Source organism: Pseudopodoces humilis, chromosome 19 (genome assembly GCF_049639895.1).
Source record: "Pseudopodoces humilis isolate 2021_Gansu_Grassland_sample_001 chromosome 19, ASM4963989v1, whole genome shotgun sequence".
NCBI classification, from domain to species: Eukaryota; Metazoa; Chordata; class Aves; order Passeriformes; family Paridae; genus Pseudopodoces; species Pseudopodoces humilis.
In genome coordinates, this window is record NC_142218.1 from 12763395 (window position 1) to 12781498 (window position 18104).

Genomic DNA, 18104 nt, shown 5'->3' on the forward strand with positions numbered 1-18104 from the left:
GGTGGTTTAGAAATGTAAAAAAAAAATGTACTGGCCATGGTAAATAGAGTTTATCGTGAAATAAAAAAAGTTAAGTGGTACAAGTTCTCCATCACAGTGATGGCTGTGAGAGCCTCTGGGACTGGGAGTGCAGCAGGAGAAAACTTCCTGGAGTTCAAGAACTTCCTGGAAACAAACTGGTTCCCTTCTCTGGAAAGGATTCCAGCACCAGTGAAGTCGACAGGAAGGACAGAACGAGGTTGTTCAAATGGAAGATGGATTTTGGGAAGATGGATTTTGTAAGATGTATTTCCAGCTCCCCATGGAACAGTCCCATGGCCTGGGAGCTCAGTGCGTTTTACACTGAGCCCTTTGAGAGCTGATAGCAGAGTGACAGTGGCTGGAGACGATGCTTATTATGTTGCAATTTATAATAATCTGTGTTTTGAAGGTGTGCCGTGGGTGTTGGCCACAACTCCAGACCAATATTCCCAATTTCAGCCTTTGATGACAGAGCTGAATGATGCTCACTCTCACTTTTGGTTTGGCAAACCCTTGCACCCCTTCAGGGCCAGCTCTGGCAGTAGCTCAAGGCTCCTCCAGTGTGTTTTATCCTGCTCCAAGAAATTCCAGCGCACCTTTTAGGAGACATAAATCACTAAATATAACAATATTTACCTTCATTCACTCATGGTCTGCAGGGACAATTCAAATTCAGTGAGTGTTTTAAGGACAGTTTTGGAGAGTGCTGGGCCAGGCTGCACCGTGGGGAGCAGAGCTGCTGGAGATGTCCAAGGACATGGAGCCAGTGGGGTGGGCTGGGCTCTTCCCTCCGTGGGTTCCTGCTGTGCCCAGGGCAGTCACTCCAGGCCAGAGGGGAAGGAATGCACCAAAACCCAGGGAAGCAGCTTCTCCCAGCTGAGGACACATCCTGGAGCTGCCCAGCACAGGGCAGGAGATGCCAGAGGAGCCCCCAGAGCCGAGGCTGTGCCCTCTGCCCCAGCTGCTCCCAGGGAAGCAGCCCAGTGCCAGCTGACAGGATTTCTTCCTGTTCCACAGAGGATTTTTTATTCTTTTATCTTTATAAGGAGCCCAGAACTTCCTACACAAAGATGTGGGTTTGAAGGATGTTATTTCCACGGTTAATCCCAGTGCAAGGTCAGATTTATGGCTGCTGCATTACCATGCTCTCGACCTCTTCATTATCCTGCACTTGCTGGATGTGATCACATTTTTACCCTGAGAAAATGCCTCTTTCAGGAGCTCTGCCTCTCACCAGGAAGTTAATACTCCTGGATAAATGTATTGCAGACCCACATTCTCTTCTATTTTCCTTCTGCCCTAAATTAGACCGTTGCAGCCCTTTGGACACCTCTTCGTGCTGGTGAAATTCCTCTCTTTCTTTTCCTTTTGTTAGTTTTAAAAAAGGAACTGGAGAACCTTATCCAGTGCAGGAGGCTCATTAAACCCAAAGCAAGCAAGGCAACACCTCAGGAGTCCCAGTTCTGCAAGGAGCTAAAGGTAAATCATCCACAACCTCCCTAAGGGAGGAGTAACCTGGGAGTTTGTGCTGACACCTGGGACCAGGAGAATTTGAGGGAAAGTGGATTTTTATTCCCTTCTGAGGGTGTCTCGTGCTGTGATTTGCAGTGTGGGAAGGGTTTTCAGGTTTGTGCATCTCCTGCTTTTCCTTCCCAGGCAAGTGGATGAGGAGCAGGCAGCCCCACGCTGCCCTGGAGGAGCACTTTGGGATAATGGGAATTTTAGAGTGAATTTGTAATTATTTCTTCTGCCCTCAGACAGAAGGGGATTTACAGAGGATTGAAGAATCATGGAATGGTTTGGAAGGGACCTGAAAGATCATCCAGTTCCAGCCCCTGTCTTGGAACACAGAATGATAAAAACCTGATTATCCATAAGTCATTTCCAATCCTTTAGGCTGGAGAAGCCCTTTAAGAGCAAACCCAGCACAACTGGGATGTCCCCAAGTGCCACATCCCCTTCCTCTGATCCCCTCCAGGGATGGGCATCTGTGCCAGGGCTGCACAACCTTTCTGATGGAGAAATTCATCCTCAAATCCCACCCAACCCTCCCCTGGGGCAGCTGCAGGGCTGTGGCACCTCGGGGGTCCCAAACGAGCTGCTGAAAATGTGGGTGTTGCAAACAAATCAAAATGAAGAAATTGGTTTCCAGGTTTGTTTCTGAAGGCTGTTTCTGCCCTTTAAGGACCTGAAACTGGCAGTGTTTGCTGCAGGGGCAAAAATCAGGAAATCAGGACCTTGTGATGCTCCCCTGGCTCTGCTGCTTTTCACAGATTTAGGTTTTGTCATTTTATAACACAGTTAAAATTCTCTAACTTCAACCTTTCTTTTTTTTGTTTTTTGTTTTTTTTTTTGTCTTTGATGTCTTAATACTTGCAAGGGAATGTGTGTGTGCTTCTCTTTTGTGAAATGTGAAATTTTTATGGCATGAAAATTTCGCCTTGAATGGTTTTGCTTTCACCGCTCTTTAATTCCTGCTTTAATCGTGTGCTCCTACAGCAAATTAAGAAGTTTTATTTTATTACAGGATTTAATTCAGAAATATGAAGGGGATCTCTCCCAGCTGTCAAAAAGATGTGAGGAAATGAAGAAGCTTTATAGCAACGTACTGGTACATATCAGATTAAAATGCAATGAAAATAAACCTACATTTCTTTTTTAAAAGGGAGGAAAGGAGGGGAAAGGAGTGCAAGAAATTCCCACTTGCTTTATATTTATACTGGCTGTAGAAAAAGAAAGAAAATCCCATATTCAACAGCAGTCAGAGATCTTGAGGAAAGGGACAGAAATGCGGTGGTTACCCCTGAAACTGGAAGAATATCCTGATCCTGGGATTTGGACAGTTTTGTACACATTTCCTTTAATGAATGGATTCATCTCCCAAGCTGCAGAGCCAGAAAACTTCAGGATTTACTGATTTTTCTCCTCTTCAGCTGGAGATTTGTAGTCCAGCCAGAGAGATTAACCCAGGTTACTGAGGCAGCTCACTGAAAGCTCCTTAGATCACTTTTATTTGGGATATTTTGGATCTCAGTCCCCTGGAGATTTCAGACAGCTCAAAGTTTGATTCTTCCTCCTCTTCCCCTTCCTTTTTTACCTCTTATTCCGTTTCTTTATATCAATATTAACAATAATGGAGATATTTACATTTTCTCCACTCTTTAAATTTAATTAAGCTCCTGGACATGGTTTAGATCACCCAGATGTAAAAGTTTAATATTCTTTTATTTCCAATTTCCAGGTGAAGTTTGGGGAGCCTCCAGACCTGGACTCCCAGGAACTCTTTGGGTGGATATCGTCGTTCATCACTGGGTTTAGGAAGGCGTGTGCTGAAGTCACACCATAAAAAACCAAATTTTATGGAGAGCTGAGGGAAGGAGGAGCCCAGAAAACAGTTTTTAATTGTTTTTTATTTTATAATGATCAGCAGCACATTGCCAGTCTCACCTGTGCAACAGAACACCTTGATTTGGAGAGAAATTCAATTTATAATGTGTAACTTTCAGTGGTATTTAACCTGTAATATCCCAGATCACTTATGAACCTCTCAATTTTGTGCTTTTGTACCTTCAGATTCCCATATATTGAGAAAAGAAACACTTTCAACCTTTCATAATTCCTCTTTTCCATTTTTCCCTTTGAATGCCCCAGCTTCTGACCCAGTTTTAATTATTATTTTCAATGAGTAACTTTCTGTGTGCTGATGGAATTTCTAAAGAATACTTCACACGTTTTATAATGAAATGGGGAGCTGATGCCCACAGAGGAGAATATTTTAACAAATTCTTGTTTATTTTGCTATTAAAACATTGCAAATGTGGTATGTAATGAAGAAAGTCTGAGTGTTTTATTTTGCTCTGTCCCCCCTAAGCAGGACAAAAAAAAAATAGCATTTTTTTATGGCTAATTTCATGTATTTGCCATAAATGCTATAGAAATTGATCAATATTTAAGATTTGCATTGGCAGGAAGAGAAAAATGTCAGAGCAACAAGACAAAAAAGTACATCTAAGGAATGGATGTGAGAGGAAATTTTAATTTAATTTAATTTAATTTAATTTAATTTAATTTAATTTTATTTTATTTTATTTTATTTTATTTTATTTTATTTTATTTTATTTTATTTTATTTTATTTTATTTTATTTTATATTTTTTATATTTTTTATATTTTCATTTTATTTTTTATTTTATTTTTATTTTATTTTATTTTATTTTATTTTCCATTGGTTTTTGAAAGAGGAAATATTTCTGTTGTGTTTGTTGGCTTTTACATGCTTTTAATTGGAATAATTGCATGTTAATGTATAATTGTATATTATTATTATTATAATTATAATGTATATAATTACATTACACTTTTTACATGTTTCTTTAATCAGAATAATTATCTGGAGCTCAGTGTATGGCAGGAAAAGAAGGCCTAGAAATGCAAAGATGAAATGGTGTGTTTAACATTAAAAGCAGAAAACAGCTGTAAAAGGGCATTGATAAAATCTGCCACTTTCCCTCCCAGATTTGCAAACAGTGTTGGGTTGAGAGAGAAGTGAATCTGATTTATTTTAGGAAAGTTATCTGATTTATTTTGGGTCTTTGTGCCAGGCTTTGGGCTTTGATGGGAACTCTGAACTCTCTCCCCGACTTCAGCCCTGCGTGGTTGGGAGTGACCCCTGGGAAAGGCTTGGATGCACTCACAGCTCAGAATTCCCTCCTCAGAGCCCCCTCTGAGCTGGAATTTTCCCTTCTCCACATCCAGCATCTCCTTTGCTGCTCCAGGGGGGCAGGGGAAGGGCCAGGACAGAGCCTGGCTGCTGCTGCACACAGAATTTCCCTGCTGGGGCAGCCCAGGAGCATCACCAGCAGGGCAGGGACGCTTGGGCACTGCCTGGAAAGTGGGGGTGGAAGATTTTTTCCATGTCTGAGCCAGAAAAATGTGTCACTTGGGCTTCCCAACAGTCCTGCCAGGACTGTGCTCCCAGGTAACCTTCTCAGGGGCAAAAGGAGTAAAACAGAGCCAAAACTAGCGCTCCTGAGACTTGTTTTACATAAAAATATTTGCAGAAGCAATTCAGGTATTTAGTTTTATGCCAAATTGGCTGTATTTGCCTCCAGTCAGCATCAGAGCAGTGATACCTACAGGATCTGCAGCTTCCATCCCTCATTTCTGCCTGAGAGAGGAAAATCCAGCTCCTTTTTAATTCCTTGCAGCCCTGTTCCACAGTGCCCTGCCCTGTGCATGTCCCTGCCCTGCCAACAGCACTGGCAGCTTTTGATGTGTGTGGTTACAGCTCCAAAATGGGAATTCTCTTCATTTACATGGGAATCATGCCAGACCATCCTGGACACCAGTGCCATTTCCATGGTATCAGGATCCCTGCATCCCTGAACGGCTTTCGTGATGCTCATATTAAATTTCATTGGTTTTTAACTCCAAAAATCCTACTAAGTCTCTTTTAACTAAAGGTTTTTTCCTTTTTTTTTTTTCCTTGTTACCTTTTTTCCCCAACTCTTTCTTCCCCATTACTTTATTTAACAGCTTGTATTTGTTTTATAGCTCAGCTGGCAAGGCCTCTCCCAATTAAAAATATCTCCTGCCCAGTGGTCGATATCTGTGCCTTTGTGGGAACATCCTGGAGCATTAATTAAAAAAATTAATGCCCAAGCACCTCCTTGGCATGAAGTTCTATCCCCTTCAGAGAGCACAAAGCTTTCCTGTGGAGTGGGAGATGTTTCCATTTTCCCAAATAAGCTGTTCCTTCCTGCCTGGGAGCTTGAGACATCCTGATTTATAAAAATAAATCAAAACAAAAGGTAAAAATAACTAGACCTCGTTCCCTACCTCTTTCTTTATTTCTTAACTTATTTAGCATAAGGCTGAGGTTTTTCAGGTCTCTTAAATTGTATTATTTACAATTATGTGTTTTAATGGCAAAAAGAATAATGTTTTTTACGCCTCAACATTTATTTGGGATTATATAGACGAGCTCCAAGTCTCCCTGTGGATAATATCCTTGGAATCCCTCCTTAGCAGGTGATGATTTTATCCTGCAAAAGTCATAAAAGCATTGGGTGATGCTTCTTTTTGTGGAAAATATTACTATTAGGAGCAATCTGACTTGCAAGAACTGCAGTATTTTTATATTTGGGTTATTTTTTTCCCACAGAGCTGATTTTTGGCATATTCTGGAATATGAAATACTAGTGAGGGTGTTAGAGGAAGTTCAGGTCAGTGGAATTTTTGTCAATATTCAGCTGTGGGTCAGCTCAGCAGCATCAGAACCACTGGCTCCAGCAGCAAAAGGAGGTTTCTTTCCATGCTTTGTTTCCTTAAAATGCACATTTCTGTCAGGGAAGATAATTTCTGTATCTCACAGCTCAGCACAGCCCCTCTCTCCTCCCAGGAGCTCCCAGGAGAAATCCCTGACTTTATCCAGTGTCAGAGCACCTCGATCTTTCCCAGGACACGCTGGGAGAAAGGGAGCTCCTGTCGCTCACTGGAGGGATCTGAGCTCCCACAGGGGCACCACTCACAAGGGCTTTTCAAGAATTCACAGGTTGAAATACAAATTTCTCTCCCCAGGGGCAGAATTCTCCCAGGGTTTCTTCAAACCAATAATGCAAAGAGCAGAGATCACCCAGCACTGGAGAAAAAATTTAACTTCCATAAATCCACAGTTATATCCCAGGGCAGTGGCTGAACTTTGCTTTCCCATTTTCCTCTTTTTTTTTTCCCCCCATTCCTACCTGAACTGCAGGCACCAGGCAGGGTGCTCCTGCTAATTTGTATAAACGAGCAGTTAAATTAAAATTGTGGTCACTTGGAAGGTGTTCTGTGCAGAAAAGCTTTGATATCACTTATGGTTTCTGGCTTGAATTAATGCCTTTCAAATCCAAACCAGTTTCAGGAGAAGGGGGAAATGCTGTTGGATAAAGAGAACAAAAGTGGGATTTCTGAAACCCTGTTGGGTGCCCACTGTACAACAACCAAAGCCTCAAAGAGTTCTCAGAAAATCCTCCTGTGCTCAAGAACTTGCTGAAATCCTCCTGTGCTCAAGAACTTGCTGCTACTGAGGGCTCAGAAAAAACACAAATGAGTTTTAAACTGCTCGTCTCAAAGAAGAACACGTGGAGAACTCCAAACCTGCAGGCTGCTCTGAGCTGGGGTGACTCCAAGAGCTCCTGGGCAGACCCTGCCTTGCTCCCGGAATTTGGGATGGGGATGTTCACAGGTAGATGATTCCTGCATGAATGGCTCAGTCAGGCTGCCAGAATGCTCCACTGCTAACTTTTCTCCCCAAATTCAACATAAATATTCATTTTTTCCACTGTTTAGAATGTACTGAAAGCTGAACCAGCTGCTTTATTCCCGGAGTGACAAAGACCAGGGGAGCCTTTGAAAGCTCCAGCTAATTCAGGTAGGAACACTTTGTGAAAATAAGATTTTCTTCAGCCCTGACTCGAATCCTTCACCTCACAGCATGGTGTGGTGTGTCTGGGTTTTTTGGGTGGACATTGAGATGACTGCAGGCATTGCTAAATGAGCTTTAAGCCTCCCCACTTGCTGCCTATTTACCCAGGGATGAATTTTGCCCACTGGGGACGTTTTATACAACGGCAGTCAGCAGTAATTAAACAAGAGAAAGCCACAAAGTAGCTAAATATTGCTTTAAGCTCATCTGACAAACGAGACATTTGAAACAAAAGGGTTCAGCTGCAGATTTGAAGTCCCTGGGTGCAATTTAGAAGCGCTGCAATGTGTTTTGAAACACAAATCACTCCTTTGAACAGGTATAAATAACTGATGATCTCTGCCATGGTGATGTCATGTGCTCATAAACACTGACCTAAAAATCCCCCAAAGGTTATTGTCCATAAAGTACTGATGAGCAGATTTATACCAAAATCCTTCTTGTAGCTCCTAGAAATTCTCCTCAAAAAGATGTGTAGGACTCAGGCTGAAATGCTGCAATTCTAAACAGAAATTTGCTCAGTTCCAATGCAGGAACTTTTCTCAGCCAGTAAATAACTCCCAGATAAGATCCCAAGTTGCTGTCATGAATGCTCACACTGAAGCCTGTTCCTTGGACTCTTGCCATTCAAAACAATCTCATCTCTCACTTTGCTGTCAGGAATTAAACTGATTAGGAAAATCAAACCCCACGCAAACCCTTGAGGTGATGGAATTACTGAACTTGCCCTGTGAAAGGACAGCCCTGCTGTGATGACTCTGCTCTCCAAGCTGCAGTGGATGAAGCAGCTCTCCAGTTCCTCAACCCAAAATGCACAAAACTTTGTGGTTTAGCTGTGTAAATCATTTTTCTGCAGTTGTCTCTCCCTTTCTGCAGGCAGGAAAGCTGTGCTGACACCCTCCCCAAAGAGCTGCAATCCATGCAAAAAATAACTGAAATACAATAGCAAACAAAATAGCAAAAATAAATTTTATGATAAATAATAAATAATAAATAATAAATAATAAATAATAAATAATAAATAATAAATAATAAACAATAAACAATAAATAATAAATAACAATAAATAATAAATAATAAATAATAATAAATAATAAATAATAAATAATAAATAATAAATAATAAATATATAAATGATAAATGTATAATAAATATAATAAAAAATAGCAAAATTAAATTTTGCTTTATAACAAGTTTTAAATGCAAATACCTGCTTTAAAAGCAGTTCATGTGTGTACTTGATTTTATGGTCTTAATCCGCCTAAGCTCTGCTTTTACAGGAGGGTTGGACGTGGAAATATTTCCTGGAAATATTCGGAATAAAAATAAATACAAGAAATATCAAGCTATTTGTGGATAGTTTAGTGAAGATTAATGATGACATTTGCTGGCCCATTGATGTTGCAAACAAGTGACTCCTGCCCGGGGTCTCAGAAGGAGCAGGAAGAACTTCCAGGGTCGCATTTTGCTCTCACTTTTACACTGATGCAAACCTCATTTAAGCCTTGGGCTCAGAGCAACAGAAAAACTGGAATAATCCCAGACATCCATCATGGAGTAAGTGCTGCTGGAAGGACTGGCAGCATCTGCCTGGGAGAATTTCAAACCTCAGTTTTCACCTGGTGCTTGGGGCTGGAGCCTGCTCAGCTTTGGTCAAAGAGAAATTCTGGCTGCTAAAGAAATGCTGAATAAAGACCTCAAGTGCCAGAGCTGTCAGCAGATCTGAGCAGTTCTACCTTTACACATGCAGGCATCCTGCTGACTCATTTCCTTAATCACCTCCAAAATTCACAGCGAGTTTGAAAATTCTCTTTCCTGAGGAGGCCATCAAAACACAGATTTATCACAGCAGAGTGTCAGGGAAACTAAAGCAGCCCAACAAATATAGGTAGGAAATTGGTTTTCATTGTTTTGTCTGTTCTGCTGCTGCAGAAAGTTTAAAAAATTCTTGGAGTTGGGATGGATTGAGGAGAAGTGCTTTAAAATAGACAGACTACTGAAAGAGCTTACTTAAATAAAACAAGGAAAATTGGAATTTTAGATTAAAATAAAGCAAGGAAAATCTAGGCTTGAGTCTGCATCAGTTTGAATTAAAGTCCAAAACCTCCTATTCCTTGTAGTCACGCATGCAGCTGAAGATTTTATTACATTCCTTCAGGATCTGCTTACATTTTATGCTCATATAAATGAAGTGAAATTTACTTTATGAAACATTTACAGGCTGTTTTTTAGGAACCATCAGGCTCATTAGCCAGGTGAATTTGTCTTGGGTTTGGCCAACAAACTGTTTGAGCAGCAGAGAACCACGGGCCAGCTGTCCGGGAGCCAACAGCCAGATGGAGATGGAGGCTCAGGAATTGCAATTCCAGCCTGGAGGGGTGTCAGGACACAGGGAAAAGGCCGAGCACGAGCACTGCTGGGGATTTCCATGGCTCTTCTGGGATGGAACCTCCCCGTTCCCCCTCATCCCACATCTTCTGCTCAGGGTGGGCTCGGCGCCGCGCGGAGCCGGGAGCAGGTCCTGGAGCAGGTCCTGGAGGGGCTGGAAGTGCTCAGCTCCTGCCAGAACCTCTCCACGCTCTGCAAACACAAAGCTCAGCCTGACAGAAGGGAAATATAATTAGGCTGAAGAAGAAAGGCAAGGAGAGGAAGGAGGGCTCTGCTACCGAGGGGTTAGAAAAATTCCGAAGGCCTCCAAGCACGAAGCTCAAAAGCGTGAAAGGAAGTCTGGGGCAGATTATTCCTCCCTTTTGTAAGGCAAATGACTAATTATACAAAGCAAGATGTTCTGTTTCCAAAGAGATTTGGGAGGTACCATGCCATATTGATACAGAAATTGTATTTAATGCAGGTTTACAAGGCGAGAGGTAGAAGGAAATGTAAATGCAAACATGGTGTTTTATCCTGATTCTCCCTGAGGCTCTTCCCTCTGTCAGAAAGCTGCCTCAGTGCTGGGAGTCTCCTGTGAAACAGCAAAATTCTTCCAACTGGAGGCAGCTTTAGGCTTCCAAGTGTGTGTCCAGAAAGGGAAAGAAGCTGTGAGCTTAATCCAACTGAATTTCCATTGTTGTGTGCAGTTGCTATTCGTTTTACTCATTTTTACTTCAAAGGAAGAAACACAAAATCCCTGTTAGAGGGAGCTGGATCAATAGTGAGAAATTCCTTGTCAGACGAAATAAGAACAATCATTAACCTTGGTGCTTAGGAATGAAATGCAAACTCCACTTTTCCACTCACCTCTCCCACAGCACCCCCTGCAAACTTCCCTCATTTTGTTCCTTAATTAAAGCCCTGCTCAGCCACCCAAACAAGGATTGCTAGAAATAACCTTGGAGCTCTCTTCCTTCTGTTTGGGTGGGAAAAAAAGGAGGAGGTGTTTCCTGATGTGGATCAGGTATTTTGGTGATAGGGACCCTCCAGGCTGCTTCCTTAGGCATGGATTTGTGGATTATGGATATTATTTATAGCCCTGATGTCTCTTGGAGCAGCAGGTGGAGGAAGCTGATGGGCAACCCCAGCATTGGTCCAGGTGTGGGGTCCCCTGGCCAAATTCCAGCCCACTTCAGTCATCCAGCTCGGGGTTCCCAGCACAGGCAGGAGCTGGAGCTGCTGGAGAGGGTCCAGAGGAGGCTCCAGGAGGAGCAGAGGGATGGAGCAGCTCTGCTGGGAGAGCTGGGATTGCTCACCTGGACAGGAGAAGCTTTGGGGTGAGCTCAGTGTGGCCTGGAGGAGCTTTGGCCAGGGATGGAGGGACAGGACACAGGGAATGGCTTCAAACTGGCACAGGGCAGGGTTGGATGGGATATTGGGAAGAATATCTACAGAGACAGTCAATGTCACTGTCAAACAAAATCAAAACCAAGTTTCTAAAATTGTTGTGAAGTTTTTAATCTCTGAAAATCATCAGCAGTTTCAAGTTCCAGTTGGAATTTATGTGTACATGTAATTAATTATATTTGCTGTTACTTGTGCAGTGTTAAAAGGCTACTCAGCAGCTTTAGGGACAGAAGAGATTTGAAGCAGGAGATGTTGAAATAGTGTGGAACTATTTATACATTTGTATTTACAAAATCTTTTCCCCACAGCTTTGTTTTGCTGAAGTCCTCAAACATGTTCCTGTGCACAGGAGGGAAACTTTTAATCTGAAGATCAAATTTCTACAAGAGGTACAAAGCTGTGCTTCAAGTGTTTGTTTGATTTCTTGTTTCCTTTCCTTACACTAATGCTGCTTCCCAGCTGGACCCTTCCATCCATCCTTGTGGCACTGAGCAAGAGGATATTGATGCATTCCTAGAAAACAGAAATATTTTTGCCTCTTGCCTGATCAATGGAATTCCTTAACATTTTATTCTGGCCTTCTGAATTTCAGGGAGTTTGATGCTTGCTAAGAATTTTGGCTGCTTTATGGCCTCTCAAGGACTTTGCTGAGTTCTGCAGAATTAATGCTTCACCCTCAGCTCTCCACATCAGCTGAAAACCCCGCTCACATTTGCCTACAGAAGCTTTGGTGTTCAGCAGAGAGTGGATTTTGGTGCTTTTTATTCCTCTTCTTAATTTCCTGTGGCATCTTTTATTTCTTCTGTCTGTCCCTAGAGATGCCTTGGGCAAGCAGGGAGTGGAGGCTGCTGCTGGTTAATGGCTGAGCCAGGACATATTTCATATTTGTTGCAAAGCTCTTACAGGCACAAAAAAATTTGCTGTACTGAAAGGCATCTACCTAAAAATCATTTGCTCAATTTCTTACAAACTATTGGTGCCTTTTTTTGGTTTGGATGGATGGAAATCTGTGTGGCCAGTTCTGCTTCTGGGAGCACTGTGCCATTTCTGCCAGTCCCTGAAGAGAGTTTAGGTTTCACCGGGAGATTATTTCAAACGGGAGATGCAGGAAAGATCTTGTTTGGAAGCCAGCACTGAGCTACTCATGATTTTAATCATCTCGGAATTGATGGGAGAACTAAGCGAAGGTACCTGCTCAGTCTCCCAGTCCTTCCAACAGACGCCACAAAATTGAATTAATCACAGACAGAGATGTTAAATGACACACAAACCCGTGGCAGCACAGTGAGGAGACACCTGGCCGCGTTAATCCTCCAAGAGCCAGCAGGACAGCCCTGCCGGGGATCTCGGGTGTGATATGGGGAAAGCTGTTCCCTCCTGCCTGCAGGGGCCGGGGTGTCCTGCCCCAGTCCCAAAAAGCTCCGTGCCCTGGGAGGCTCCGGCAGGTGCAGGTGCTGCCTTCCAGGGAGGCTGCAGCTCCCTCCCATCCTCCTCCTCCTCCTCCTGGAAATCGGGGATGCTGCGATGTTCCGGCGCTTTCCCTCGGGCTTTGCAGCTGCTCCACAAGTTGCCGGGGAGGACGGGAGTGTGTGCGAGCAGGGGGCGATGCCGAGGGGAGGGCTCCTGGCCATGAAACCTGGAGCAGCCCCCGCTAGGTGAGAGCTGGGCAGGTTGGCTGTGACATAAGTGCTGCGGGAGGGGGAGAGAGACACAGACACGGACACACAGACACACACACAGACACACAGAGACACACAGACACAGAGAAGGACACTCTGCAGCTCCTGCCCGTGCTCGCAGAGGCAGCTCTGGGGGAAGCTCCCACCTCTCCTCTCATCCCGGATCTCCAGCTCCAATTGCCGGCGGTCATGGCAGCGCCACATGGGTTTATTTCTCCGCGACCTCTCGTTTCTCTCTCTCAGGAATAATTCACCTGAGGGTTTTTTTTTTCCCCCACCTCCCTTTCTCACGCTCTTTTTTGATGCGGAGAGAGGGGAGAAAAGGGCGTTCTGGACAGCGCGTATTTCTCCGGGCAGCTTTTTGCGGCGCGTTTTAAAGAGCTCGCCGGAGGAGCCGGGGAGAGAAGGAAAGAGAGAAGGAAAGAAAAAAGAGAAAAGAAAGAAAAGAAAAGAAGAAGAAGACGGCACAAAGTGGTGGCGGTGGGAGGAGGAGAGCGGAGGAGGAGGGCGGAGGAGCGCGGAGCGGTGGCCGGAGCGGGGCTCGGGTGCGGACCATGGGCTGGCGGCTGCTGCTGCTGGCCCTGGCGCTGGGCGGCCGCGTCGCCACCGCGCAGAACGACACCGAGCCCATCGTGCTGGAGGGCAAGTGCCTGGTGGTCTGCGACTCCAACCCGGCCCCCGACGCCAAGGGCTCGTCCTCCTCGCCGCTGGGCATCTCCGTGCGGGCGGCCAACTCCAAGGTGGCCTTCTCGGCCGTGCGGAGCACCAACCACGAACCCTCCGAGATGAGCAACAAGACGCGCATCATCTACTTCGACCAGGTGAGCCCCAGGGAGCGCCGCATCCACAGGTGCCGCCTCGCCCTTCCCCGCATCCCGGCTGAGAGCTGGGGCAGGGCAGGGCAGGCTGGGCCCGGGGGGGCTCCAGGGGCTCCCCCTTGGCCCCGGAGAAGCGCGGACCGAGCCCCGGGGCTGCCGGGGCAGCAGCGCTCGCTGGCACCGCTGGGGCGACATCGGCCCGAGGGGCTCGGGGGTCTCAGCCCGAGTAGGGTTTGGACTGTTCGTGCCGCTTTTGAGAGGGGGAGAAGAGCGAATTCTGCGGGAAAAGCCTTGAACTTTCCCAGCACGATTAATGTCCGGCTCCTCTCAGCTCAGCACCGATACCGGTGTGCAGATACCTGCACACGCTTTAAAACCAGCTCCCGTCCTGGGGCCAGTCCAAAGTCCTTGAGACCGAGGGTTCTTCTTGTTCCTGCAGCCTGCTGTAGCCAGCAGTAAATCGTGGTGCCAGCTGCAGCCAGATGTGCCAGGCAGCTCAGGGTAAATAACTCTAAAGGGTTAAATAACCCTAAAACCCCATGGACAATCCCGCAGGCTTCCGAGGGCTGTGCCTGGAAATATCAATTAAAAATAAAGCATAATTAGGTGGAAAGAGAGCAAAATGCTGTCATTACAGAGGCTGTTTAGCATATGGGTGATGCACTCATCTCGTATGTTCCCCTCTGTCACTTCTCTCTGTTTAATTAAACCCAAATTATTATTAGCGCTCGTTAAAACAACTGAAGGCTCCCAGCCAGGCTTTGCTGGGATGTGCCAGCAACTGGGAGAACTGGGAATGGCTCGTGCTCCTCACTCACACCTGGCTCTCTGGGAAGGCACTGTTGGCTTGGCCATTGCTTTTCAGCCCAAAAATGTGTGCCACTCCCAGAATTGGTGTTTTCGTGTCCTTTTTGGGGGAATGAGCAACAAAAATGCCTTTTAAAAAACAGGTATGGAATAAAGGACTTGAGGGTATGGTATAGTAGCAAAGTAAGAAACAATTCCCCTCTTACTTTATTTGTAGTAAAGTCCTATAAATACAACTAAATACCCATTTTATGAGTTATTCCAAAGTAATTGAGAGAAAATGAATAAACCAGCTTAGATGTAGATTAAAATGTTTCCATTGGTGAACGGTTTCTAAAGTTAACAATCTGTATTTTCCTTTAGCCTGCACTAATTCCATGCTGTATTTTTCTGCTTGTAGATCCTTGTAAATGTGGGCAATTTTTTCACGTTGGAGTCTGTCTTTGTAGCACCACGGAAAGGAATTTACAGTTTCAATTTTCACGTAATTAAAGTCTACCAGAGTCAAACAATTCAGGTATGTTGATTATAAAATCTTTATTTAAATTGCTCATTTAGGATAGAATATTGACTGAGAACGAGAGCATTTAAAGGAAAAATAGCTTCATTTACAGCAACCTGTGGTGTTGACTTCCTTGCAGTAGAGTCCATTAATTTAAAATGAACAGAAATAAGGCAGGAGCCTCACCTCAGATAAATCACCACAACTTCACTTCCATGCCACGACTATCTGGGGTGACAAGGAGCATTCAATAGAATGAATGATCCAAGAGTAAAAGAGAGCTCTGAATTTCACTTAGATGCTGCTGAAGAGTCGTGTTTTGCTCCAGGTTAAACTCACTGTGTGGAACACAGGAGTTCTGGGTATCTGATTTGAGTATTTTTGGAACAATTTGTGCCCTGGCATCTGGTGCCAGGTACCTGGTGATGCCCTCAGTGTGCTGAGGACCAGGGTTGGTTATTTCCTTGCAGCAATGTCTTCTAGGGAGCCTTCACAGCGATTTGAACTTCCTTTTTTCATCATCTAATGTTTAAAAGGTGTGTGATATATTAGAGAAAAGGGGTAATTCTGCACTTTCTTCTGTAGCTCAATATCAACGGAGCTGCCTAATTAAACACAAGAGGGAAAAGCCTTTAAATTCCTGAACATCCCCTTGCTGAGCCAACAGCAAATTCCTTGAAGTAATTCCTTAATCTCCCTGCCAGGTCACACAGTTGCTGTGACACCTCTTGGCTTGCCAGAGCTGCAGGAACATCTGTGGCTCCCCTGGTTTCCAGCACGAGAGCTCCGGCTTCTCTGAAGTGTCTGATGCTTTTCCCTGCTCTCTCCTGCTCCTGGATGTGGTTTCCAGCCTGCCAGGCTGAGCTGAGCTGGATTTCTGCAGGAGGAGTGATCAGACATTGCTCTGTGGCTGCTCTGGGTTGCTGGTGAAGCTCCTGGGAGAAGTGGAGATGGCAGAGAGCTGGTGAAAGCCACGATCCCATCTCTGGTGAAATTCCCCTGCAGTTTACAGCAGAAAATCCTAATTTCAGTCAGGTCAATGACACAGCCTTAAATGAAACATTGACCTGAAAATCTCTATAATGAGTTTATAATCTGTTTAATGTGCTCAGAATGTGTTCTTTTCACTCTCTTGCATGCTGAAGGTTGAACAACTTTCTATCAGCCACTTCAGTGTATTTAAAATGCTCATTGCCAGGAAAGGTGCCAAGCCTTGGGTTCTGGAAGTCCAGCTCAGACTCTGGCATTTCACAATCCAGGAGCTCACACCTGGGAGTTTTGTGGCAGGGAATGTTGACCCAAAATCTTCAATTGATAAGAGATCCTGAAGTGATGGAGGGGTTTGCTCGGCTCCCTTTTGGAAGGGTCAGTGTGAGCTCATCCCCTGCGAGCCTGTCATGTGTCTTGTGCTGTGATTGAATTCCTGTCAATGATTCCAGGGGAGCCTGAGGGAACAGAAAGAGTGAGAAACCCAAGGCAAGCAATGAGTAAAGCCTCGATGCCCTTTTTCTGTGGGGTAAATGGGGATGAGAACCAGAAACCATTGCAGTGGTTTGTGTCTCAGCCACATCCAGCCCCACTAAATCACCTGCAGGCTTCCCACACAAGCCATGTTCCTCTGCCCCCACAACATCTGTTAGAGCCATTAAATATCATTAAACTGCAATTGCTTCCCTGGAGACACCTGATTAAGTGGATTTCCCAGACAGGTGAATCCCAAATAAATCCCAGCCTCTGCTGCCCTGACTTCTGCTGAGCACTAATTTATTCTGTGGTGGCTCCCATTAAAATTAATAGGACCATGTCCAGCACAGTGGATGTGGGTAAGAATCCCATAATTCACCCCCTGTGCCTGCATTAGAGCTGCTTGGAAAGGAAAAACAGCAAAGCTGATGGCTTTCCATGGGGGAAAGGAAAAATGCCTGGACCTGCCCATTCCCCCAAGGCCCTGCCCATCTTTATTCAGAGCTGCTGCTCCCAGAGCAGAGGCTGTGCTGCCTCACAGGAGTTCTTTATAGAAAAAAAATGGAGTTAGTTTATAAAGCTAAAAATGTGTTCTAAACTTCAGAGCTAAGCTGCCATCAGTATTGAGAGGGACACACATTTTGTTCCCAGTGAAGTGTAAGCTCCCAGCCCACTGTGGTGTTTCTGACACCTCTGTAACATCTCTGTGTGCCCAGATTTCTTGGAAATACATATATATTTTTTCTCCTGTGTGCCTAAATAACCCTTGAGATAAGCAAAGTGACACCAGCAGAGGTGATGCCTCACTCAGCTGCAGGTCCAGCTCATGAACATCCACATGCCTGTGCCAAATAAATGTCATTATTAGTTTAAAACAACCCAAAAAGCACCGAAGGCTGGGCCCTTGCTCCGTGGTTAATATCCAGGTATGTTTTGCAGTTAATTAGAGCTTCTCAGGGGCTCTCTTGCAGGTGAATTTGATGCTGAATGGGAAGCCAGTGATCTCTGCCTTCGCTGGGGACAAGGACGTCACCCGTGAGGCCGCCACCAACGGGGTGCTGCTGTACCTGGACAAGGAGGACAAGGTTTACCTGAAGCTGGAGAAAGGAAATCTGGTCGGTGGATGGCAGTACTCGACATTCTCCGGCTTCCTGGTCTTCCCCCTGTAAAGTCACTTTTCCTGTGGCGTTCGTCCTCACCTCTGTTTCATGAAGATCATTTTGTCGTCATGGGAGTGATGATGGTTCTTTATTGCTTTCTCACGGGTGATTTTGGATTCTCTCCATGGATTTTGGCCCCATCTGAACTACTCAGAAATTCCACAGAATCCTGTGTGTTCAAATACGATACCTTTGGACTGAGACTAAAGCAGACAATAAATATCAATGCTGAAGGTTACCGTCTAAAGCCGCCTGCAAGATTTATTCCAATTTCATTTCCTGGACTTACCAGATCCGTGGAAGAAGTGGATTTTCTTTAACTGTGAAAAGACTGGCACCAAATCTTTGATGTAGGAGAGTCTGAGTTCAGACTTCAAGCACGAGTTAGTGTGTTGCTGCCAAAGAACAT

General features: G+C 44.7%; 2 protein-coding genes across 3 annotated transcripts in view; both read left to right on the top strand.

Moving 5' to 3' along the window:
* The window catches only part of LOC106628271 (uncharacterized), a 28742-nt gene extending 24701 nt beyond the window's left edge, over positions 1–4041 (top strand). For both annotated transcript variants that reach the window (XM_014254112.2, XM_088064551.1), the window contains exons 16-18: positions 1397–1500; positions 2549–2632; positions 3263–4041. In XM_014254112.2, the coding sequence (XP_014109587.2) occupies positions 1397–1500; positions 2549–2632; positions 3263–3367 (293 nt within the window). In that variant the 3' untranslated portion in view covers positions 3368–4041. The remainder of the gene's footprint in view (positions 1–1396; positions 1501–2548; positions 2633–3262) is intronic.
* Positions 4042–13263: 9222 nt separating this feature from the next.
* On the top strand, positions 13264–17808 carry CBLN4 (cerebellin 4 precursor). Its single transcript, XM_005524860.2, has 3 exons — positions 13264–13765; positions 14970–15086; positions 17507–17808. Exons 1-3 carry the CDS (start codon positions 13499–13501, stop codon positions 17702–17704), a joined length of 582 nt encoding a protein of 193 aa, XP_005524917.1. The 5' UTR covers positions 13264–13498; the 3' UTR covers positions 17705–17808.
* Positions 17809–18104: the final 296 nt, after the last annotated feature.